The sequence below is a fragment of the Podarcis tiliguerta genome (genome assembly GCF_965153285.1).
Source record: "Podarcis tiliguerta genome assembly, chromosome: 16".
Lineage (NCBI taxonomy): Eukaryota > Metazoa > Chordata > Lepidosauria > Squamata > Lacertidae > Podarcis > Podarcis tiliguerta.
In genome coordinates, this window is record NC_139549.1 from 19,412,471 (window position 1) to 19,435,874 (window position 23,404).

Consider the following 23,404-nt stretch of genomic DNA (forward strand, 5'->3'; position numbering starts at 1 on the left):
AGGGCTTGTGCAAGGAGGTAGAGGACCACCCTGGGGCATACTGCCCTTAGGGAAGGGCTTTAGCTCAGTGGTAGAGCATATAGCGGAACCTTTACTCACGTACGGAATCCGTTCCGGAGGTCCGTTCATGAGTCGATCCAGGTTACTGGGAGAAGCACCGTTTTGCACATGCGCATTCAGCGGCAGCCCCATTCTGTGCATGTGCAGACGGCAGCAGCCGCTTCTGCACATGTTCAGTCGGCAGAAGCCGCTTCTGTGCGTGCACGAATCACAGCAAACCCAATATTTACTTCCGGGTTTGCCGCGGTCGCGAGTCGGATTGTTCGTGAGTAGTGGCGGTGGTAAGTCAAGGTTGTACTGTACACCAATTCATAGAAAGGACAAAACAATATACAGTCATGCCTTGGGTTGAATATGCTTCATGTTGAGCGCGTTCGAGTTGTGCTCAGCGGCAACCCGGAAGTAACGGAGCGGGTTACTTCCAGGTTTTGCCGCTCGCGCATGCGCAGATGCTCAAAATGACGTCACGCGCAGAAGCGGCGAAAAGCGACACACGCGTGCACGGATATGCCGTCGCTAGTTACGTTTGCTTCTGGATGTGAACGGGGCTCCAGAACGGATCCCGTTCACATCCCAAGGTACCACTGTACGCAGATCAGCAAGCAAAGTATCAGAATTAATTAGACAAAACCACTACCAACAATTACAATCAATCATTTAAATCAGGGGTTTCCAAACTGTGGTCCACGGGCCATTTAGGAGGTCCACGGTGTGTCTGTGGATCCGTGATTAAAGAATCGGCACATCCATCACATTAAATGTTCATATTGTTTTTTAACTGTATTCATATGGCTTTTGAATATTGTATACAATTTGAATATTGTATTACAATTTGCATTATATGGAATTCAAACTGTAATCCAAGATATAATAAATAATACAATTAAAAATCATCCAGCACCTAGCACAGCACATTATAATCACTACAACAGGCAGAAAAATCATTAAGTGTCCTCCAAGACCCTCAGCAAGTAGTCCATGGGAGGGGGGGAGTTTGGGAACCACTGGTTAATAACTGGGAACCACAGATAAATAATTATAAGCAGCTAGTACAATAATGGCAAAAACATGATGTATGAAATGGTTCCACCCCAAATTAGTGGTTGAACACCCACACACCCACACCCAAATAGCAAGAGCAGGTGAAGAACTGGGGTAAACACACTGCAATTAGGAGTTAACTAAGGAAAGCTGTAGCAAAATGCTACAGTGGGGAATGCTCCTGTTTAGCATTTTTGCCAGTGTGGGTGGTGTGGTTTTGACTATGTAGTGGCACTCCTCCCTGAACATCACCAATAAATGGAATGCCCTGCTGATATTCCTGTGGGCCAATGTCCTTGTCTTCCTTGAAGAAAGTATCCCCAAGCTGAAACTTTGACTGGATTCATGCATGTAGGAGGCACCTCATTCTTTGGAGCTGGTCTAAGCACAGCAGCCACCCACCCACCCAGCCAGGTAAACAGAAAAGCAAGGCCGTTTGCACTGGGAGCAAAGTGCAACAGGCAACCAAGAGTGACAGACAAGAGAAGGGAGAGAAGGAACACCGCTTTTGGGCTCTTGGAGCCAGAAACTATCTGGATTCAACTGCTGCGTGTTTCAGTTTCCCCCGAGACAGAACAGTACAATCCTGCAGAGAGAGCAATGGGATTGGATCTGGAGAACCTCCCTTCCACGTCTCCCAAGTCTCTGCCACGGACTCTTGGTATAAAATTCAGGCAAGCCAGCCTCACTTTCCCTATCGGACAAATGAGAGGAAGAGAAACCTGACTTTCTGGTGCTTTGTGAAAGAACAGAGCCAAGTGTGCTAGAAAACTTTTTCAATTAAAAGGAAGGGAAAGCACCACTGATATAAGTGATCCAAAACATTTTAGCAGTGCCAAAGAAGCTGTGTGAAATATGAGAGCCACGATCCATTGAATGGTGCACTGGAGCATGAGCTGAGTGCCTCTCCACAATACAGTGGTACCTCGGGTTACAAATGCTTCGGGTTACAAACTCCGCTAACCCGAAAGTAGTTGCTCCGGGTTGCGAACTTTGCCCCAGGATGAGAATGGAAATCGCGCGGTGGTGGCGCGACGGCAGTTGGAGGCCCCATAGTGAAAGTGCTCCTCAGGATAAGAACAGTTTTGGGTTAAGAACGGACCTCCGGAACGAATTACCGTATTTTTTGCTCTATAAGACTACTTTTTCCCTCCTACAAAGTAAGGGGAAATGTGTGTGTGTCCTATGGAGCGAATGCAGGCTGCGCAGCTATCACAGAAGCCAGAACAGCAAGAGGGATTGCTGCTTTCACTGCGCAGCAATCCCTCTTGCTGTTCCGGCTTCTGAGATTCAGAATATTTTTTTTCTTGTTTTCCTCCTCCAAAAATTAGGTGCGTCTTGTGGTCTGGTGCGTCTTATAGAGCGAAAAATACGGTAAGTTTGTAACCCAAAGTACCACTGTATAAGCCTAGGAAGACTCTCTACCTAAACACCAATTTGCAAGCCCCTGCAAAGGTGGAGAATATACCCATAGCTCTGTCTAAGGAGTTCCTTCCTAGGAACACGTGGCAGACTTAACATTCAAATCACCGTTCCAAAGGCTGCCTACAACTCCCATCATACTTTGGGGCACTGTGTGCTTGTTACAAGGCTTCCCCTTGCAGCAGCTGTCAATACTATTCTGTTCCTGTGCTGCAACCACTATGACTCAATAACTTTATTTGTGTGTTTTGGAGAGAAGAGGACAGAGTGGCATGAAAGTTCAAGAGCACATGGATGGAAATTTATTTTACTCCTTGGATACTTTCCAGTAAAAGCTGGACAGAAATATCTCCCCCTCCTCTCCCCTTTTCAGTGTCCCTGACTATCAGAGATGCTAGGATTTTTCAACCTACTTTTCTAAAGTGTTCTGCACGTATTCCCCATTTTTCCTGGTTAGCATGCAGTCTCAACTCAGTTGCAGGATTTTATATTGTGTATCTGTTTGCCACCCTGGGCAACCTGAGGAGGAAGGATGGATATCAATTCAGTAAATAAAATCATCCTCATCCATTCTTACCCTGCTCCTACCCCAATCTACATTTCAGCCTTCAAATGAGTGAACACAGTTGAGTTGTTAGCCTGGCTTGCACTTGCAAAGTATTGAGGGGGGACTCTCAAGCAACTTTAAAAAATGGTTTCTGACTGTAATGGTTCTAGGGGTTGCTCATGCGTAAGCCGTTGCAAACACCTGGCTGGGTTGCCTGAGTGAACCTTTTCTGTCCGGACAGCCACTCACCCGTGGCTGTCTCAATTGCTGGCAGAATCCGTCAGTGGGCGTTTCTTAAACTTCTTCCAGCAAAGAAGCTCTTTGACGCCTAGTCTCCTCCTACTCTCTCTGCGCGAAAGACTTCTGCGCAAGGAGGGCGTAGGCAACGGAGGACCCCTACTCTCCCCGCTGGTCCCAGGCAAGGAGTCATGGGACCGCCTCGCCGCTTCCCCCATCTGCCCCCCTTCTCCACTGGTGCTACGCTGATTCTCTTCCCCAGAAGATGGGCTGCCTCTCCCAATCCCGGCACGCTCTCCGGAATCCCTCTGGATTTTGCTCTCTCCCTCCGGCACTGATGGCAGTTCCCTGACACTGACTTTGCTTGATTTCCCCTCCATAAGAACCTAAGAGTACCCCTGAAGCTGGATCAGTCAGACCAAAGGGGGTTCATCTAGTCCAGCATCCTATTTCTCACAGTGGCCAAATAGGTGCCTGCAGGAAGCCTGCAAGCAGGACCTAAGGGCAAGAGGACTCTCATTTTTATATATAATTTTATTTTTCATTTTCAGCTTTTGCAAATATTTTGACAAGAAAAACCTAATCTTTACAAATCTACTTTACCTTCCCCTCGACTTCCCTCCCTTCCTTCCTGCCATTTTTTAAAAATGCATTTTTCTTACTGCATCTCCAATTCAAATGTATTTACAAAAATTTCCCTTATTTTCCCTTAATTGCTGCAAGAGCACTCTCCTGATCGGGTACTCCAGTGACTGGTATTCAGAGTCATGGCGCCTCCAATCCTAGAAGTAATATACAGCCAGTATGACTAGCAGCCTTTGACAGCCCCGTCCCCCATGTATTTTGGGGAAGTACCATGTACAAATTTAATAAATAAAATAAAAATAAATAAGCCCACCCACTTGCCTCCATTTTATCTTCACAGCCACCCTGTGATGTAGATTAGGCAAGAAATAGTTACGCTCCGCACATGCTCATTGCTTCCCTTGTCACAAGGCCAAACTGTCGCAATGCAAACAGTGCCAGGGAAGCTCAGCCTTGGCAAAACGACAAGCTCCCTGGCCCCCCTTTACCTGCCAGCGCCTTGATGCGAGAGCGCTCGAAAAGCCGGGCCGAGCTGTTCTCATTGTCCCAGTCTTCGTCGGCCACTTCCCAGCGGTTGTTGATGTCGTTGTACTGCTGCTGGATCTCCAGGCTGTCGTAGTCGGTTGGGGAGAGGGTGCTGCTCATGGCGATTTCGGCAACAGGGCCAACGTCCGCCTTGAAGTGAAAGAGGGAACAGTGAGAGCCTTCAGCCACAAAGCCAACTCATACCTAACCAAGTATTCTTTTATGTCCATTCTAAAAAATGTATATACAGTGGTACCTCAGTTGTCGAACGTAATCCATTCTGGAAGACCGTTCGGCTTCCAAAACATTCAACAACCGAGGCGCAGTTTCCAATTGGTTGCAAGAGCTTTTTGCACTCAGAGGAGGCCGCATCAGACATTTGAGTTCTGAGGAACATTCGAAAACAGAAGCATTTACTTCCAGGTTTTCAGCGTTCGAGAACTGAAACGTTCGACAAGGAGGCGCTCAGAAACCAAGGTACCACTGTACGTTGTTCTCTAACCATTTAGGAGCCACAGATCCTCACCTTTCTTAGGTGACGTACACCACGTTCCTTCTCCCAAAGAATTCTGGGCATTTTAGTTTACCCCTCACAGATTTAAAATTCCCAGCAACCTTGATCAACTAAGCGCCCAATAAGATACCTATCCACAGGTCACTGACACAAAAGCTCTGTTCACATACTATGTAAAAGAATGAAAGTTCACTGTTTCCCCCTCCCTTCTTTCCATTTCCTCCCCTCTTTCTCCCCACTTCTCTTTCCCCCTCAACAAACTGAATGCCATTGACCTGTAAGGAGGACTCTGAGATTTGAAAACAGAGACACTGAATGTACTTTGGTTACTCATGAAAAATAAAATATACTAAATCACAAAACTCAGAACTCTTGCAGGGGGTGGGGAGTACTTTGAATGTGCTTTAAAGGTATAGAGTGGACGTAGCCTTATAGGGAGTCACCTTATACCTGGTTCCTGTAGCTCAATTACACCCACACTAATAGCAGCAGCAGCTCTCGGCAAGGGGGGGGGAAACTTCTGACTGCAACACAGATGCTCTACCACCGAGCCACAGCCCTTCTTCCCCTGGCGTAGTATTTTCTACACCGACTCTATCCTCGGTTGGTAGAGACTGTCAAATCTCAGGGTCATGGGTTTGAGCCCCACATTGGACAAAGGATTCCTGCACTGTGAGGGGTTGGACTAGATGACCCCCCATGGTCCCTTCCAACTCTACAATCCTATGATTCTTCAGGAGAGAAAAAGGAAAGCGAGCCTGAAAAGCTGCCTGCTAAGATTTTGGGGGGAGGCGGGGCAGGAGAGTAACAGTCATAGCCTCACCCAAAGAATCCTGGGAAGTGTAGTTCATGAAGGGTGCTGAGAATTGTTAGGAGACCCCCATTCCCCCCACAGAACAAGAATTCCTAGAGTCCAGGGTGCGAACTTGAATAAACTATTAGGTGGAGTCCAGTAAGCCCGGCTCCATATAATCAATTACACACACACACACACACACACACACACACACACACACACACCATATGAATGGCAATGCCCATTATTGGGGGGGGGGCTTACTTCTATGGGCCAGATCCTTGAAAGGGTCCCTATAGGCATCACAACACATAGGTGTTAAGATCCATAGGAATCTTATCTGTGACCAACTGTAGGGAGAAAAAGGGCAGAGGAAGCCTGCCTTACACCACGTCAAGACTATTCATCCGCCTAGCTCAATTCTGGCACCGGCTCTCCAGGGTTCCAGCAGAGATCTTTCCCACCACCAGATTCACTAATGGAAAGGAGAACCTTCAACATGCAAAACAGGTGCTCTGCTAATGAGCTGCAGTTGCTCTCTCCAAAGGCCCTTTGTGCAGTTTTATTATTAATAGTAATTGGATTTGTTAATTGCTTGTTGCTCAAAGGTCTCCAAGCAACTTACATTTGAAAACATAAGCATAAATATGTTTGGTGGTTCTACTTGGGATAGCGTCAGTGAAGGTGCCAGGTGGATCTTACTGTTTCCAATCTCTCTCTCTCTCTCTCTCTCCCCCATTTAGGAAAAATGACTAAGGTTTCCTGAAACACCTTCCAGATGAACAGATTCATCACGTCATGCACCGCCATTCATTAGAAGCATCAGATGAAATGAATTCTATCCCACAAAAGCTTTGCTCGTCTTCAAGGTACTAGGGGTTCTCAGTTGCTTTTGCTGCAGCATAGAAACACAGCTAGTCTTCTGGAAGCCTTTTAGAATGTGCACATTTTTTAAAAAAAGCTGTAAAATCAGCTTTTGGCGAAGAGAGTGAGTGAGTGAGAAAGAGAAAATAGAGCTTGCAGTGATGCGGAAAATGTTTAAATCCTGCTCACAGCAGCCACAGCCAGCATGCAAAGGGATTTTTGTGGCGCTGCCACAAGCCCCCATAATATTCTCAGGCGGACACGCACAAACACAGAATACTCAGTGAAACTTTTAAAGGGAAATTCTCAAAATGCAACATAATCTCTGTGTGTGCGTTCACAAATCCAAAAGTGCTTCAATTTTATCTGCACTTAGTACTTTACAAAATGCTTTCCATAGGCCTCAGTGCATTGCCAGTAATTCTTTAAGCCAGGGTGGAGAATCTCTGGTCTGGGGGCCAAATGTGTCCCTCCAGGCCACTCTACTTAGCCCACTGTGGCCTTCCCCGGGCCACATCCCCTCCTCAGCCATATCCCTCTCTCTCCAGGCTGCTCCCTTAATCAGCTATTAACCACCCCCTGGACCAATCCAACCAGTCTGCTCCTACTAATTTCATCAGCCATGATGTGCAGGAATCAAGAGGGCATGATGTCAGCCTCACTGCCAAAAACATTCTGCTCACATCCTCCAGCTGCAGCAACTGAAACTGATCCCATAATAAATTCTTTGATGGTGCACTAGCGACCTCCAATGGACCAGGGCCAATTGTGGCATCCAATTCAGAATGAATAAAAGTGATGTCGCCTTCAAAATGGCAAGCAAATCTCACACACGAGACTGCTTTCCTTGTCCGAACCAGCTAGTTTACTACTCTAAACAGCTCTGCTGGGCAATTCCCCAAGAATGCAGTGGACGCCATGTAGCAGGACCGGCTGTGTGTTCATACCTGTTCGGTCACACTGACTGCGCTCTAGCCAACGCCCAGTCCAATTCATTGACTGGAGTTCCTCAGAAAACCAAGCAGCAACCTGGACTCCATGTGGCTGGAGCGATTCCTTCTGTGCAGTCCTGTCTGTCTGTCCCCAGGCCACACACCCAACCAGTCTTCCTCTGCACCATCTTCAAGTGTTTTTGCCTGGCTGGAATATGTCCCTGAATAGCCATGGGCAATGTATCGATACATTGCCAGAAACCAGATTAGAGTTAAAATCACAGGACTAATTTCAGAAAATCAGGCAATGTATTGTGAATCCCCGGCCTCACTTGCTGCCAGCATTGCACAGTTCAAAAAGGCTGCCCAATGCTTGCCCACTCCCTCTGTGGCCCAGCTGCCAGACTCGGAAGTGGGGCTTGCCTGCCTGCCTGCCAGCCAGAGCCTTAGTTTCCTTCTCTGGCCGCACAAGCGTTAGCAGGCTGCTTCCTTCCTCCGTTCTTCCTCACACTGAGTAGAACAATGGCTCCAGGTAGCCGCCACTTGCGCAGCCACAGATCATCGGGGCGAGCTGCTGCTGGCGGTTCTGGGGAGGATGCCAGCTCTGTGGTGTCGCGCCATGTGGCACATCAGCTGATGTGCTCTGCCTGGGCAGCGCAACCCGCCCAGTCTTAACAAGAAGAGGCAGAAGCTGCACACAGTGACACTAATTGTCTCCATGGCCAGCAACTGCCTTCTTCCTTCCCGACATCATAATATACCACCATATCGCGACGTTCCGCTGGCAATGCATTACGATGCTGAAAAGCAGGTATTGCCCAACCCTGCCCTTGAACTCTATTAACACCCCTTGCTCGTTTGGAGCTAGCCTACTGTACAGATGTAATAATCTACATTTGTCACCCTGCCCCCACTCACCACGGGCTCACGAACTCCGGAAGGTTTCCCAGCCTTAAGGGAATGCAGAGCTCAGGCTGAAAATGGCTCCTCACCTCTGCCTTGGAGGAACCTCTCCTAAACCCCACCACCTTCCCCAGCTCTGCTTTGCATCTGTGGCTCTCATCCGCTCCCTTCAGACAGGCCTCGTTTGTCACGGCTCCTCTGCTGAAACAGACAGCTTTTCTATTTACACTTTCACAGGGTGGCGGGGGGTGGGGGGCCAGGACACCATGGCCATCTGGCCTCCTGTCTGTCTGGTCTTCTTCAAAATGATGGATTGTGACTCTGCATCCCAAGTCCACCCAGAAATTCTCCAGCAGAAGGACTTTTGCTTTGCTTCTATTCAAGCTCACTAACCTGCTCAGATTTTGACAGGGAATTTAAGATTTATCCGGGGGGCCATTTCAACACTCTTTGTTAAATGAATATTATCAGTTTCAGAAGTTGAATTCGGTCACTCTCGTCTTGCAAATTGTTACCAGGAAATGGAAGGGTTTCATTACAAGCCCTGTACCTTTTGTACAGGCAACCCCTACCGCACACCGGTTTACGCATTTTCAATATGTGCGCAACTGTGAACACATGCATTGCGCCAAACCGGGAAGTGACCCAAAAATGTCACGAAAAGGAGTGGAAGGGGGTGGGCTGGAGGGCAGAATAGAGTGTTTGCAAAGCTCTTCCAAGGGTGTTTCAAATACACGCCTTTTCCTTTAGTGGAACAAATCCCAAGAAAGGTTCTCTTATGATAACCTCTGGTTTGGATATCTCAGTATCTGATGGTTTGATTACATCAACCTAACATACAAGCAAAGTCATTTGTTCAATATTGCTAACAGTGCAGAATAATTTTATACCAATCTGCATAAAACTGTTCCCCTCTGAGGTGGTTGGTTGCCTAGCTGACCTAAGGAGAGCACTGGCCCTGGCTGTAGCTGAATCCTGCACTGAGCAGGGTATTGGGCTTGGTGACCTCCCAGGTCCCTTTCAACTCTTAGGTTCTTCCACCAGGTTTTTTACAGATAGATGGCCCTACTATGGAGGTGCAGTTACTGCGGGGAGGGTGGGGAAGAGAAGCTTCAACAGCCGAATTTCTCTGCATTGCAACTCTTACAAATTCTCTGAATAGCTCAGTCAAGACAGCATGAGGCTTGTAATCTCAGGGTTGTGGGTTCGAGCCCCACATTGGGCAAAAGATCCCTGTGGTCCCTTCTACAATCCTCTGTCATAGTAACTCAAGCAAAGTGGAAGAACAGCAATGGCAGAGGCCAGCACCATCTGCACAGCAGATGTGGGGAGCCTTTGGTCTTCCTGATGTGGCTGAACTACAACTCCCATGATCCCTGGCCATTGGGGATGCTTGCTGGGCTGTTGGGAACTGGCAATGTCTGGAGAGTCAAATGTTCCCCACTCTTAAAGTAAAATGGTCAGGAGCCACTTATATGTACCTCACAAGCTGGGCAGCTGACATAATTTCTTCCCAGGGACCGTTCCCACTAAATCAGGGGTTGGGAACCTTTTATTTACTGGTGGTTGCATTACCTTCTGCACAAACTGGGGGGGGGGGGCATACCAGCAGAGGGCGTGGCCAGATGCCAAAGTGGGTGGAGCCACAGGTGGAACTCTTACCTTTGAACAGTAGGCTACATTCCAACCATGGAAAGTCAGAGGTATCTACACACACTTAGACAAACACAAACCATCTTCCTTCCAAAGAAGCAAGAGACATTGTCACAAAAGCACTAGCGGAAGATGTGGCCTGGGAGAGTCTTGAGAGACCTGTAGGGTGGCATTAGGCCACCTGGGCTTGAAATTCCCCACTCCTGCCTTCTAGTTACGGGTTTGTTTGTTTGTTTTTTCATTTATGGAAAGACAAGGTGTGAATTTAACAAAATATACCCGGCACCGAGTCTTTGGGCTATTGTTCTGCTTGCCAAGACACAGCCGTGGGATGGTGCCCACAAGTCTGCAGCCCTGCACTAAGGAGATGTATCCATCAACGGCAGCTGTTTCCCCTAGGACAGGTAGAACCCATTAAGGCTGGCACCAGGAGCAAGTGAGCGGATCTCAGGTTGTGGTGTGTGAGTTGGCAGGTGGCCTTCAGCACCAAACACAGCTCACCCTGGGAGAAAATTACTTCTCTTCTCTGTGCTAAGTGGTTTTCCAAGGAGAGAAAAATCTAAAAGCAGTCCATCAGTTTCCCAAAGGACCAACAAGAAAGCATCGCACAAGTTTATGCAGACTGCATTCCTTACCTCCCAAAAAAGAATGAACCAAACAACTGAAGTTTTGTTTTCTTTAACAGTACCTCTGAATCTGTGGCATTTGCTCTCCAGCTCAGGAACAGGCAACCAGTGCCCCCTCACCGGCCAATTCTTGCCCACAAAGCAGATATTAAAGGGACTAGTGTATTTTTTAATCCAAGGTGTGGCCACAATCTTGCAGTTTTATTTGTAAGCAAAGGACCAAGTTTTCCAGTACAGTACAACTTTTTGATTCCTGAAATTCATTCCGATTGTGCAGATAAAATATCACGGATAGAATTCCAAAGGATGCGTTGTTAGTGTGTGAAAACAGGCAAGACCCAAAGACCCCAGGCATGTACCTCCAGATGGTGGAGACATTAGACACCATCCTGGTGCCTGGGCATCTTCACTTGGTTGCAAGAGGCTGATAGCCAGGTGCAAAATGCGCCTGGCGAATTTTGAAAGCTGCTGCAGAAGACTGTGGTGGTTAGATACTCTAACCACTACACCACATTTTCTGACACCTTAGGAATAATAGAAGCTGCCTTGCTCAGAGCCAGATGACTGGTCCACCAAGCTCAGCACTGCCTACACCATGGGGAGGGAGGGAAACCTTGGGGCTGGGAGGCAAATGCGGACCTCAAAGCCTTTCTATCTGGCCCTCGGGATGCTCCCTCCTCAGCCATACTTCTTTCACTCACAGAATATCTACAAGCATTCCAAGGCTCTACAGGTTAAACTCTCAAGTGGTCCTGTTTTGCACCTTCCTTGAGTGTTTTGACCTGGCAGGGATGCCCCCTTGGACTCTGATAAGGCTTCTTGCTTGTCTGAATAGAGGACAGAGGGGTGTACAATTCAAAATGCTGGTTTTGACCTATAAAGCCTTAAACGGCTCAGGACCGCAATACCTCAAGAACCGCCTCTTTCCATACGAACCTACCTGGACCCTGGGATCATCTTCTGAGGCCCTCCTTCGTGTGCCCCCTCCTCGAGAGGTTCAGAGGGTGTCAACACGAGAATGGGCCTTCTCTGCAGTGGCTCCTCCTCAGGGAAGTTCACCTGGTGCCTCCCTTATACACCTTTAGGCGCCAGGCAAAAAGTTCATTTGTCATCAGGCCTTTGGTTGATCTGAATTACCTCCTATGCCCTTTTAAAATGTGTTTTTTTGGGGGGTTGCAGGGGCTATTGGGTTGTTGTTTTTATTTTTGTTAGGTATTTTGTGGTTTTATATATTGATTTATGGGGTGGTATATAAATTCAAATAATAATAATAACAACAACAACAATAAATAATAATAAAGTGTGTGTAGAAACTAGCCAATGGAACCAAGGAAAAAATAACACTGCCTCTATCCCGTCCCACCACTGGCATGTGAGCCCCAGAAAACTTTCCAGAAGGGAAGTCCAGAAGGGAATGTAGTCTACACTGCCTGGCACTGCAGATTTAAAATGGACTGCTTCCCACTGCTGTCAAGAGATGGCAGGAATTGAACCAGGGAACTTTTGCATGCCAAGCAAGGCGTCTACCACCATGATATGGCCCTTCCACTTCTTGCAGAAACCCTCTCCCCCACCAACAAAACCCCCCCACCTGGAGCCAGCACTGTTCATTTGACTCTACACTGACTGGTAGGGATTGAACCCCTCTGAATGCAAAGCAGCTCCTCCCAGGAGTTTCAGGACAGAAGCGGGGAAATCTTGAACTAACAGGACAAATCCATGCATAACATGTACAGTGGTACCTCGAGTTACAAACACTTCAGGTTACAAACTCTGCCAACCCGGAAGTAGTTGCTCCGGGTTGCAAACTTTGCCCCAGGATGAGAACAGAAATTGCGCAGCGGCAGCGGGAGGTCCCAGTAGTGAAAGCACGCCTCAGGATAAGAACGGTTTCAGGTTAAGAACGGATCTCTGGAATGAATTAAGTTCGTACCACTGTACTCTATCATTGTGCTATGACCCTGCCCAGCCACACACGCAGCAATGATGAGTGAGCCATTCTCGCTGCTGGCCTGCCCCACCCTGCAGAGCTGTTGTAATAATTCTTTAATAAAAGGAAAGCATTGTTTCGTATCCACCTCATCCAAGTTTAAGGCACAGCTGCCAGACCCCACTTACACAGAAAGTCAGCCTGGTTCTGCCAATCTGAATGCCACGCTGTCCGAGTATTCAGCTCCCCCTGGCTGGGTGTCTGTTCGAGAGCTTGTTCTTTATACAAGGACCTGTAACACACAAACACAGAGAAGAGAAATGTTTAGCCTCTTTACTTGATTATTAACCTGCACCATTCTCAAGGCCCGGAGGTAGGCAACAACACACCTTAAACACATTATGTACAATGCCCAAATTCGTTTGCTTCACAACAGTTGTTGTCTGCAAGCCCCTTCCTTCACTCGCTGAACGGTGGATGTCACAGAACATCCACAAACACTGTAAGTCTTCATGGGGAAGATGTCAGCAAAAGAATGTTAACAAACAGTATTGCTTCTGTGTGGCCAAGTGAAAGGTCGGCTGCCCACAAGAGGATTTGTTTTGGGGGAAGGAAAAGAGAAGTCAGGCCTGTCTACTCAGAAGTAAGTCCTACTGAGCTCAATAGAATTTACTCCCATGTAAGTGTATATAGGACTGCAACCTTAGAGCTTAAGAGAATGGAGGTCAGGAGATAATGTTGCTGTGTAAGAACGTAAATTTCATATTGGAGTACTGTGTCCAGTTCTGGTTAGCACATCTGAAGGAGGACCACCACAAACTAGATTGTGTCCAGAGGATGATGACATGTATGGCAAGGAGTCTGAAAATATGGCCCTAATAGTTAAAATGTATTGGTACGTTTAGCCTGGGGAAGAGAAGATTAGGCCTGGGGTAGGCGATAGTTGTCATCAAATATCTGAAGGGCTGTCACACAAATGGTGGAGCAAACAGGGCCCTTCCTGCTCTAAAATTCACCCATCCTGAACTGATCCAACCAAATATTTAGCTGCAGATTTGCAGAATATATTGATTATAAACAGAGACAAATAGGCTGTGTAGACATTGTGAGCTTAAACGCAGCTAGGTTCCTTTTCTCAGTTTGGATCTAATCTCATTTGGGGTGGAAATGCATCAAACTGCAAGTATTCCATTAAAAAACAGCAGGATAAATATGGATTGTCGCTAACACCCTGGGTCCGCTGCTTCCCAAACCAGCAGTGGAAGCACACTGGAAGCAGAGAAAACAAAGAGTCTGTGCACACATACCAGGAAGGCAGCCGTTATATACCGGTACACAAGAGGCATGTAAGAGGAAGAGAGCCATTAAAATATTACAAGTAGATTAAGCAGCATCATATCTTGCATTGTATGAGGAGTAGCTTCCTCCCTGCAGCTGGGCAGGGCCCACAGGCGATGGTAAGCAAGGCTGCAAGCAAGACTTAACAGGGCAGGGTGCCTTTTTACATAAATGATGGGAGGAGGGCTCAGCTACACTTCCAGTTGTCCCATGCCTAGAAAGCACAGTCAGAACGATTTTCCGCTTTCTAGGCAAGGGTCTGATCAGTTCTTCCCTTTGACCTGCTGATCCCCCCCCCCAGAAAACCCGCTCTTTCGTGATAAATTGGAACAAACAGCAGTCCATGGAAAACCCAGCATTAAACTGCAGGTTTCCCCGGGAGAAAGTGGCTGGGCAAATGGAAGTTTGAGTGAGCCCAGAGTGTGATCTGGGTTCAGCTGTTCTGGGAAGCTGCTTCTGGGAAGCAATCACAAGACAAATAGATTCCCCTGATTCTGCTTTCGCTGTTTGAAGTATCACAGATAATCCGGCAGTGCTAATAACTGATGCTGTTGTTGCTGCTGCTCGGAGGGAGAGAGCATCCCAATGGGAAATTGCAGGTGGTCTCTCCACAGAGAGGTGGCAGGACATGGCTTGATATCAGAGAAACCAACATGGCACAGTACGGTTGTACACGGCTGGCTCTGCCACGATAAATTTGATTCTGTTTGGTATCTTTTGCATTTAAAATGCCAACAGATCTTTACCCTCACCCCAAACACTGACTCAAATCTGCTTTGGCAAAGCTAAGCAATAGACTGGGGATAACTCAGTTGGTAAAGCACGAGACTCTTGATATCAGGGTCGTGGGTTTGAGCCCCATGCTGGATAAAAGATTCCTGCACTGCAAAGATCGTGCTTGTGGTCCCTTCCAGCTCTACAATTCTTTCATTCTATAAGGCAAATTGACATAAAAGTCAGTCCCAGTATGTTTCCAAGCACAATTCAAAGTGCTGGTGCTAACCTTTAAAGCCCTAAACCAAGGGTACGCAACCTAAGGCCCTTAGGCCGGATGCGGCCCAATTGCCTTCTCAATCCGGCCTGGAAACAGTCTGGGAATCAGCGTGTTTTTACATGAATAGAATGTGTGTTTTATTTAAAATGCATCTCTGGGTTATTTGTGGGGCATAGGAATTCGTTCACCCCCCAAAAAAATAGTCTGGCCCACCACATGGTCTGTGGGACGGTGGACCGGCCCACGACTGAAAACAGTTGCTGACCCCTGCCCTAAATGGCCTTGGCCCAGTATACCTGAAGGAGCATCTCCACCCCCGTCGTTCAGCCCGGACACTGAGGTCCAGCACCGAGGGCCTTCTGGTGGTTCCCTCACTGCGAGAAGTGAGGTTACAGGGAACCAGGCAGAGGGCCTTCTCAGTGGTGGCACCCACCTTGTGGAATGCCCTCCCATCAGATGTCAAGGAAATAAACAACTATCTGGCTTTTAGAAGACATCTGAAGGCAGCCCTGTTTAGGGAAGTTCTTAGTGTTTGATATTTTATTGAATTTTTAATGTTCTGTTGGGAGCTGCCCAGAGTGGCTGGGGGGACCCAGTCAGATGGGCAGGGTATACCGCAAATAATAATAATAATAATAATAATAATAATAATAATAATAATAATTATCATCATCATCATCATAAGTATTCATTTATCATTCTATTTTACAACACATATGTACAAGACAAGATTTTTGCTGCTTCTATGCTTATTATTTCTTTTACTACAGGTTTGTATGTATGATTTTTTAAAAAAAAAAATAATCCCAAAAAACAATAAAATGTAGTGAGGAATAAAATACCCAGAGGGCAGGGCAGGGCAGAGGGCATGGATTTATCAGATCTTTTTATTTGAGTCCCAAGATCTACCAACCACTCTTCCTTCCTTCTTATAGCTACTACAAACTGCAGACCAGGGTTTCCATCAGCCCCATAATTTTTCCATTCTCCTGGCTGCCTCTTCCAGGTTTGGTTTCATTGCTCAACCAACCAACCAACTTGAGGATGAGTTCCAATTAATCAAAACCTTGCATACATCCTTTGCAATTGCCTAATGAAATGACCGCGTTGCCTAAAAAACAAAACACCCATTGCCGCCCCAACAGAGCCAGTGCCTTCCTTCCCCAGAAATATCTGACAATCGGAAGGTTTGGCTGCAAAGGATACACTGGGGCTGCCAGTCAGCAAACCAACAAGCAGTGTCCACCCCTCCGGAAAATGGAGATCTGGGTCACAGCCCCGATGACTCAGACTCCCTGTGGCAGTTGTGGTGCCAAATCCGGGTCAAGCAGCCAAACCAGGTCACTTGGCTTGCCCTGCCTTCTTATCTTCTGGGGGCTCATGCGCCCGCCAACTCTGCTCCAGGCAAGAAAGAAATCAACACAGAACAGGCGGCAGATGCAGCCTTTTGGAAAAGTGACAGGCGGCAAATGTACAGCTGAGGCCCGAAACTGCCGCCGGGGAGTCCAGAGGTAAGTTTTAAGCTGCGATGAAAATGCAGCCTTTGCATAAAGACCTGGTACAAAAATGCAGACATGCCCACAAGTATTTACCAAACCATTTGTTATCTTCCCATTTTGCATGCAGACAGAACCCTGCCCTGTTGCAGAGAACATTTACTGAATTCATCGCAATACCAGAATTTGGGGACATCCCATGAAGCTAAATAGCGAAAGATTCGGAACAGACAACAGAAGGTAGTTCTTCACACACAGTGTTTAAACTACAGCATTCCTGCCCCTAAGACACAGTGACAGTCAAAACCATCCTGCAAAAACAGGATGCTGGGCCCAATGGGCCTTTGGCCTGGTCTAGCAGGGCTTTCACATGCTCTTGTTTAGGGTTCAAGGGTGCCTAAAAGTGAACTCTTTGCCAGCAAGATGATCCCAGGTTATATCCCTGATATTTCCAGATAGGGCAGAGGAAGAAACCACCTGGGGTTGTGGCCAACTAAGTTCTACTCAGAGTAGACCCACTGAAATCAATAGGCCTAAATTAGTCAAGTAGAACTATCATTGGCTACAGCCCCTCGTCTTAAGCTCTAGGGAGATGCTGGGCTAAAAAGACCAATGAGCTGACTTATTAGAAATCTTAAAACAGTGCAGCCGATAACCCAGACTCAAATACACCACATTTTAAAAATCCATTTGTCCCAAGGCCTCACCCAGGGTCCAAGTCCCTGGAGTCTTGTTATCAGTAGCTAGGCTAAATTCTGGAGTATGAATAACATCTTAGGAACTGTATTGATGAAGGGCAGTTTAAAAATATTTTTTTTAAAAAATTAATAAATAAGAAAGCTACCTCTGAGCATGTGCAGAATTCCTTTCCTCCACCCCCCTCAACCCCAAGCAGTCCCTTCCCTCAGCACACATTTTTTTTTTGTTCAGGGGCAGCCTGCTTCTGACAACATGCTTAGGCAGGCTTTTCAGTTTAAGGATTAAGTCCACGATCCATTACCTAAACACACATGCACAAATCTGATTTCCTCCTTCCCACTTGTTCCAGCCAATTCCCAAAGTAGATTTTAAAAAAATTTATAAATGAATGCTTTTTTAAAAAAAAAAACGCACACCGGCACATTTTTAGCATGTTCACCTTGAGATTTTATCACTAAGGGCTTTAAAAAAGGAGGCAAGGACTTCCCTTTTCCAAACTGTTCCCACCCTCTAGACTCCGACTGCAGGTCCAGTTTGGCTGCTCGCTCCCCACCCACCCCACAAAAAAAAATAAACCTTCAGAGGGCAAGAGAGAAAGCTGGTCAACAGTCAAAGCATCCAATTTTGCATTTTACACTGAGGATTTGGGGAAGAAAATTCAGAGTGGGAGAAGCAGAGACAGGAAATCAGCAAATGTGTTCAGAAGTTTAAATACTAATTTCTTTGCTTATGTTACCCGATCAACAATTACTCTTTCCGGAATCACCACAAAGCAATTGGCTTGTGATGCCTTCCCTGGATTTCAGGTTTAGGTAGCTGCCTTATTGGGAGGGGGGAGGGGGGAGGAAAACATTAATGTAACCTTCCACACCTCTGGCAATAAGAAATGAGATTTCCCGATACCAGCCGCTCTTGTGCCCTGGCTATCAGAAGCATCCCAACACCAAACCTAGGAGCATCAGAGTGGCTAATCCGCAGATTACGTGGGCCAATTGACTAGTTTATTCTTAGCTTTGGACTGCCAAAGGGAGCTTATACTCTTAAGGACTCCAGCTATGGACCTGTACACTGCCTGTGTTTTTCCAACAACAATAAAAAGGACTCCTCTCCACCCCCCACCCAACAACAATGAGGACTAGAATCCTTTTGTTTGTTAAAACAAATAATAACAAATAGGGATTTTGATTTAACAGGCAGCCAGATTCTATACAGAATGGAAAACCTGTACTTAATTTAGGGCTCGCAATGCACACCTTGCTTTTAAAATGTGGCGGGTTCCTCTCACAGAAACACCTGCCCCCCTCCAAAGTAGGGTTTTTTAGTTTTTTTCTGGGGGCAGGCTCCTGAGTGCCAGCCCAGAGCTTCTTTTTCAAGGTCTGGAACACAGCAGAGGAGAGAGTCTCCTGAACATGTGCAGAGTGTCCACCATCAACACTTAGTGAGCACTTTAGGGGGAGCAAAGTTACCAGGCCAAAGCGTTCGGCTTTCAAAGGAAGGCTTAAGTTCCAGCACTCCTTTTTGCAAAAACTGTGCACTAATTGAAGCCTCATTTGATATTTTGCATAAAAGCTACAAGCAGCACATATGTCGCCACCCCAGCAGAGCGGGATTTATTAGCTGTGTCCAAACAAATACGAGGATTTCTGCCAATATTCTTCATTGCTGCCCCCCCCCCATCACCCTGAAAAACCCTTCTCCTTGCACTGCTAATACCATGAAGACTTAATCCAGACACTGATTGGATTGAGAGCCAACAGCAGAAGGGGCCTAAACAGGCACATGAGCCAAGAAAGCAGGACATGTTCACACCACAAGTGTGAACTCTGCAATCGTTTGCGCTCCCCACTCCAACAACCTCCAAAAACAAACCCAATTTGAACGGTGCTGCTGGCGTATATAAAATGAAATCCTTCCCCACAACGTCATATATACAACCTTTAATGCAAAAGAGAACACCAAATCAAAGTGTAAACCCTTGTCAGGAGTGTCCAGCTCTCCACTGCCAAAAATTCCCTGAATATCACCTCCCAAAAGAGGGGAAATAGCACTCAACCTCAGAACACCTGGAGAGGCAAAGATTCAAAACCTCACTTGAGGTAAGGGGAAATGGTTAACAGCCTATTTTGTGCCACAGGGACACAACACCACAAATCTAGGCCTGAAGGAATACTAAGATGGGCTTGTCGTGGCACGTGTCAGCCCATATTCCCAAGGAAGACATGGCGCAAATGTTTGAACAACTGTGGCAGTTCAGAAAAGACTTTAGGGAAGAATGGCTAGCTATAGATATGAGGAGCATTGATGAAAGATTCCGCCTGACATACTTCCCCATGGACTAAGACAAACGAAACTGGGCACAGTTACTAGTCCATTTCTACAACTCTGCGTCCATAGGGACGCAGGTGGCGCTGTGGGTTAAATCACAGAGCCAAGACTTGCTGATCAGAAGGTCGGCGGTTCAAATCTCCGCAACGGGGTGAGCTCCCATTGCTTGGTCCCAGCTCCTGCCAACCTAGCAGTTTGAAAGCACATCAAAGTGCAAGTGGATAAATAGGTACCGCTCCAGCGGGAAGGTAAACAGCGTTTCTGTCCGCTGATCTGGTTTGCCAGAAGCGACTTAGTCATGCTGGCCACATGACCTGGAAGCTGTACGCCGGCTCCCTCGGCCAATAAAGCGAGATGAGCGCCGCAACCCCAGAGTTGGTCACGCCTGGACCTAATGGTCAGGGGTCCCTTTACCTTTACCTTTACATAGCTACCAGCAAGAGTCACGCACTTCTCCCATTGCTTTATGCAGCTGTGGAGACCTCATCTGTAGAAGTCGGCAGGTTGCCTAAGAAGCCACAACTTGACCTCAGAAATCAGCATTTCATTGTCTGGAAAAAGCTTGCACTTCAATAAAACTTCTTGGCTGGAAATAGGTGGAAGTCCAGTGGTGTGAGGTCAGGAGAATAAAGAGGATGAGGAAGGATTTCATAGTCACAGGACCGTGCTTCCATTGGAGCAACGTGCGAGTTGTGAATCAAGGCATTATCCTGCAGGAGGTAGACACCTTTGGTCAGCATACCACGCCTCTCGATTTTGATGGCCTTCTGCAACTTCTACAGCAGTGAAGCGTAGTATGTCCCAATAACTGTGGTACCCTTTGCCAGGAAATCCATCACCACTACTCCACGCTGGTCCCAAAGACCGTGAGCATGACCTTGCCCACTGATGGTTGGACACATGCCTTCTTTGGAGGTGGTGAGGCAGAGTGCTTCCTTTGTTTGGACTGGGATTTAGTCTCTGGGTCATAAAGATGGACCCATGTTTCGTCCTGAGTAATAAGTCTGGCAAAGAAGTCACATGGCCAAAAGAGCCTGTGAGCATGTGACTTGTTCCTGCTTCTGGAAAGGCATCAGCAGCGAGGAACCCACCGTGCAGACACCTTTCCCATGTGTGAATGGTCATGGGTGATTTTTACTACAGAGCCCACACTGATCTTGACATCTGCAGCTAGTTGGCAAATGGTTACATGGCGATCCTCCAAAATGGCGGCCTCAACTTGCCAGATGGTGTCATTCATCAATGACCAACTGTGGTTGCCCAGGAATGGGAGCCATTCCACCGAAGTCTGACCACACTTGAACTGACGATGCCAGTGCTTGACTACGTCATACAATGGGGCATCTTCCCGATAAGTCCCTTTCATCTCACTGAACGTCTCCCGTGGTGTGTGCCCTTTCAAGTACAGGAACCTGCTGACCGCTCTGCTTCAACTGGTTCCATTATCAGACATTACTCCACGTTAGCACCAGTAACAGAGAAACTGTTAGGAGTTCAGAGCTACAAATTAAGACATTACCTATGGAGAGATGTATCATTATACATGTGCAATTTCATCCCCCTACGATAACAGGAAGTAGGTCAGGAGAAGTCTTTAATGAGCGACCCTCGTAACTTCCTGAAGGTCAAGATCAAGTTGGGGGGTATTTAAACTGCAGGAGTGACCCTTAATCTTGGCCTAAAGCAAAATCTGCCATTGCAGGACTGGAAAAAGCAAGCCCAGAAATCCAAAACCAGACAATGGACAACTGGGAAAATCGCAGCGGGTGAAATAATCCAAGGGCGAGAGGGTTGCCCAAATCTGCAGGAAGCCAAGACCTCCCCCCCCCCCATTTTTATAACCTGGGCTAATGAGACTTTCACTGAGCTTCAGCTAGAAAGCAAGGATATTGATCGCATTCCTCAGGCAAAGGCCATTATAATTCCATTTCATTACTTCCAAGTAAAAGAAGATTTAACACAGTTCTTCACCTTACATGGGAAAACCAAATGAAAAATAAAAAAGTCTCTTTCAGGACTTGAGTAATGAAACCCTACAAAAAAGGCTCGAGTTAAAAAAATATATACTATACTGAAAAACTATGAAACGTGGATATTCAATACCATTTGTTTTTCCTTTTTAAACCGGCAGTAATCAAAGAAAGAACCATGCCAACTGCTACTACTCATGATGAGGCAGCTAGGAAAATGCTTACAGCCCTGAATCTGGGCCAGGATGAAGAGGCAGAACTGGAAATAATGACCAGAATGATCCAGAGAAAGCACAGAACCATCTATACAGCTGGCAGAAGAAACCAAAGAAAAACAAGAAAGAAAAACGGAGAAACGGCAAAAACAATGGCAACCCGAGGAAGCCATTTTGTTTGAAACCCAAGCTGAAAGGAAGCGTTTTTATGTCGTCCTCTGAACTGGAGAGTTGAAGTATTTTCTCTTGGTCAGTAAGATGTAATGCAAAAATTATTAAATTCTGTTGAAATAATGGTAAAGCGTCCTTGTATGTTTACAAGGGACATAAGAATCGTGGGTACTTCTGTTCTGTCGTTGCTGCTGCCATTGCCCTTATGTTCTTCATTGCAGTAGCGTGCATGCAGCAGAACCTTGCTAAATTTTGGTTAAAAGTACATCTGTGTCATACTTGCTTTCATGGGGTTCTCGTCAACCTAAGAAGGCAACCCATCCAGGAGAAGGAAAACTCTGATCCAAGCTCCACTGCCTTGTGAGAAAAGCTTCGGGAGTAAATCCTGAGGAAAAATCCATACCCTCATCTAGCAACAGTGCATTGCAATTGCTACAAAAGGCAGGAAAATATATTTAGGGGTCCCACAAGACTCTCAGTGATTTTGAAGCAGTCCATGGGGGGGAAACAAAATAGTAATTGAGATTACTATTCCCCCCCCCATACACACATTATAATAACATGCTACTCATACAGTTTATAGTTTAAACTCAAAAAGTCTAGCTGATGCAACTGTTATAAACCAGTAAACTCTCCAGGTCCTTTGGACCATGCTTCTGTTTTCACTACCGTACATATAATGGACTCTCCTCCAAAAATCAGAACACAGAAGCTAAACCTGAATCCACTACTTAACACATAGTCGATAAATTGAAGGAAGAACTTAAAGATTTTATTCTTTCTTAATCAATGACACTGGAGACCTTTCTGAATGAAGTCTTAGGGGAGGACTCAGTGAGTGCGGCAAGAGGCCATACAGTATTTGAATTTAATTTCTGAATGAAGTCTTAGCGGAGGACTCAGTGAATGTAGTAAGAGAGGCCATATTAGAATTTAATTTCTGAATGAAGTCTTAATGGAGGACTAAGTGAATGTGGTAAGAGAGGCCATATTAGAATTAAATATGCACATCTTAAAAGGTCAAGAGAGGCATCAAAATTTAGTCTCCAAATAGAAATAAAGAAACCTGAAGACACCCACAAACAATCAGGCAACAATAATAAAAAATATGCAGGACATTAGTACAAAAGAACAGAATTGACAGGTTTAGAAATTAGGAAGATAGCATATGCAAGGCAATATACTAACCAAAAATTCTATGAGCACACTGATAAAAATTCTAGCTTTTCAACAAGTTCACAAGGACACGATGGAGAGCAGCAATACTGAACAGAGACAGTGGGAGAAAAATTACAAGCATTCCTTTCAGATTAGATGTTCAATCAGATATTCAGATCAGAACAGCAGATATTATGCAAACAAACAAGTATTTAAATGAAGCGAAACTAAATGCTCTAGAAAGGAATCAACGAAAGTATTTAACAGAACCAATATTGAATGGAGATACTACGAAAGCCTTAACAAAATTAAAGCTTTATAATCCAGTTCTATAAATCCAGGTTTTATAATCCAGTTCTATAAAACATTTAAAGAGTAACTGAGCCCTAGACTAAAATTATTC

The 23,404-nt window shown here is 46.2% G+C and overlaps 1 protein-coding gene across 1 annotated transcript in view; it reads right to left on the reverse strand.

Moving 5' to 3' along the window:
* SPTBN2 (spectrin beta, non-erythrocytic 2) overlaps positions 1-23,404 on the reverse strand; it is a 90,260-nt gene that overhangs the window by 52,538 nt on the left and 14,318 nt on the right. Inside the window, exons 2-3 of the mRNA XM_083417438.1 lie at positions 12,824-12,927; positions 4,381-4,567 (exon numbers count right to left, since the gene is read on the reverse strand). Of these exons, the coding sequence (XP_083273564.1) occupies positions 4,381-4,537 (157 nt within the window). The 5' untranslated portion in view covers positions 4,538-4,567; positions 12,824-12,927. The remainder of the gene's footprint in view (positions 1-4,380; positions 4,568-12,823; positions 12,928-23,404) is intronic.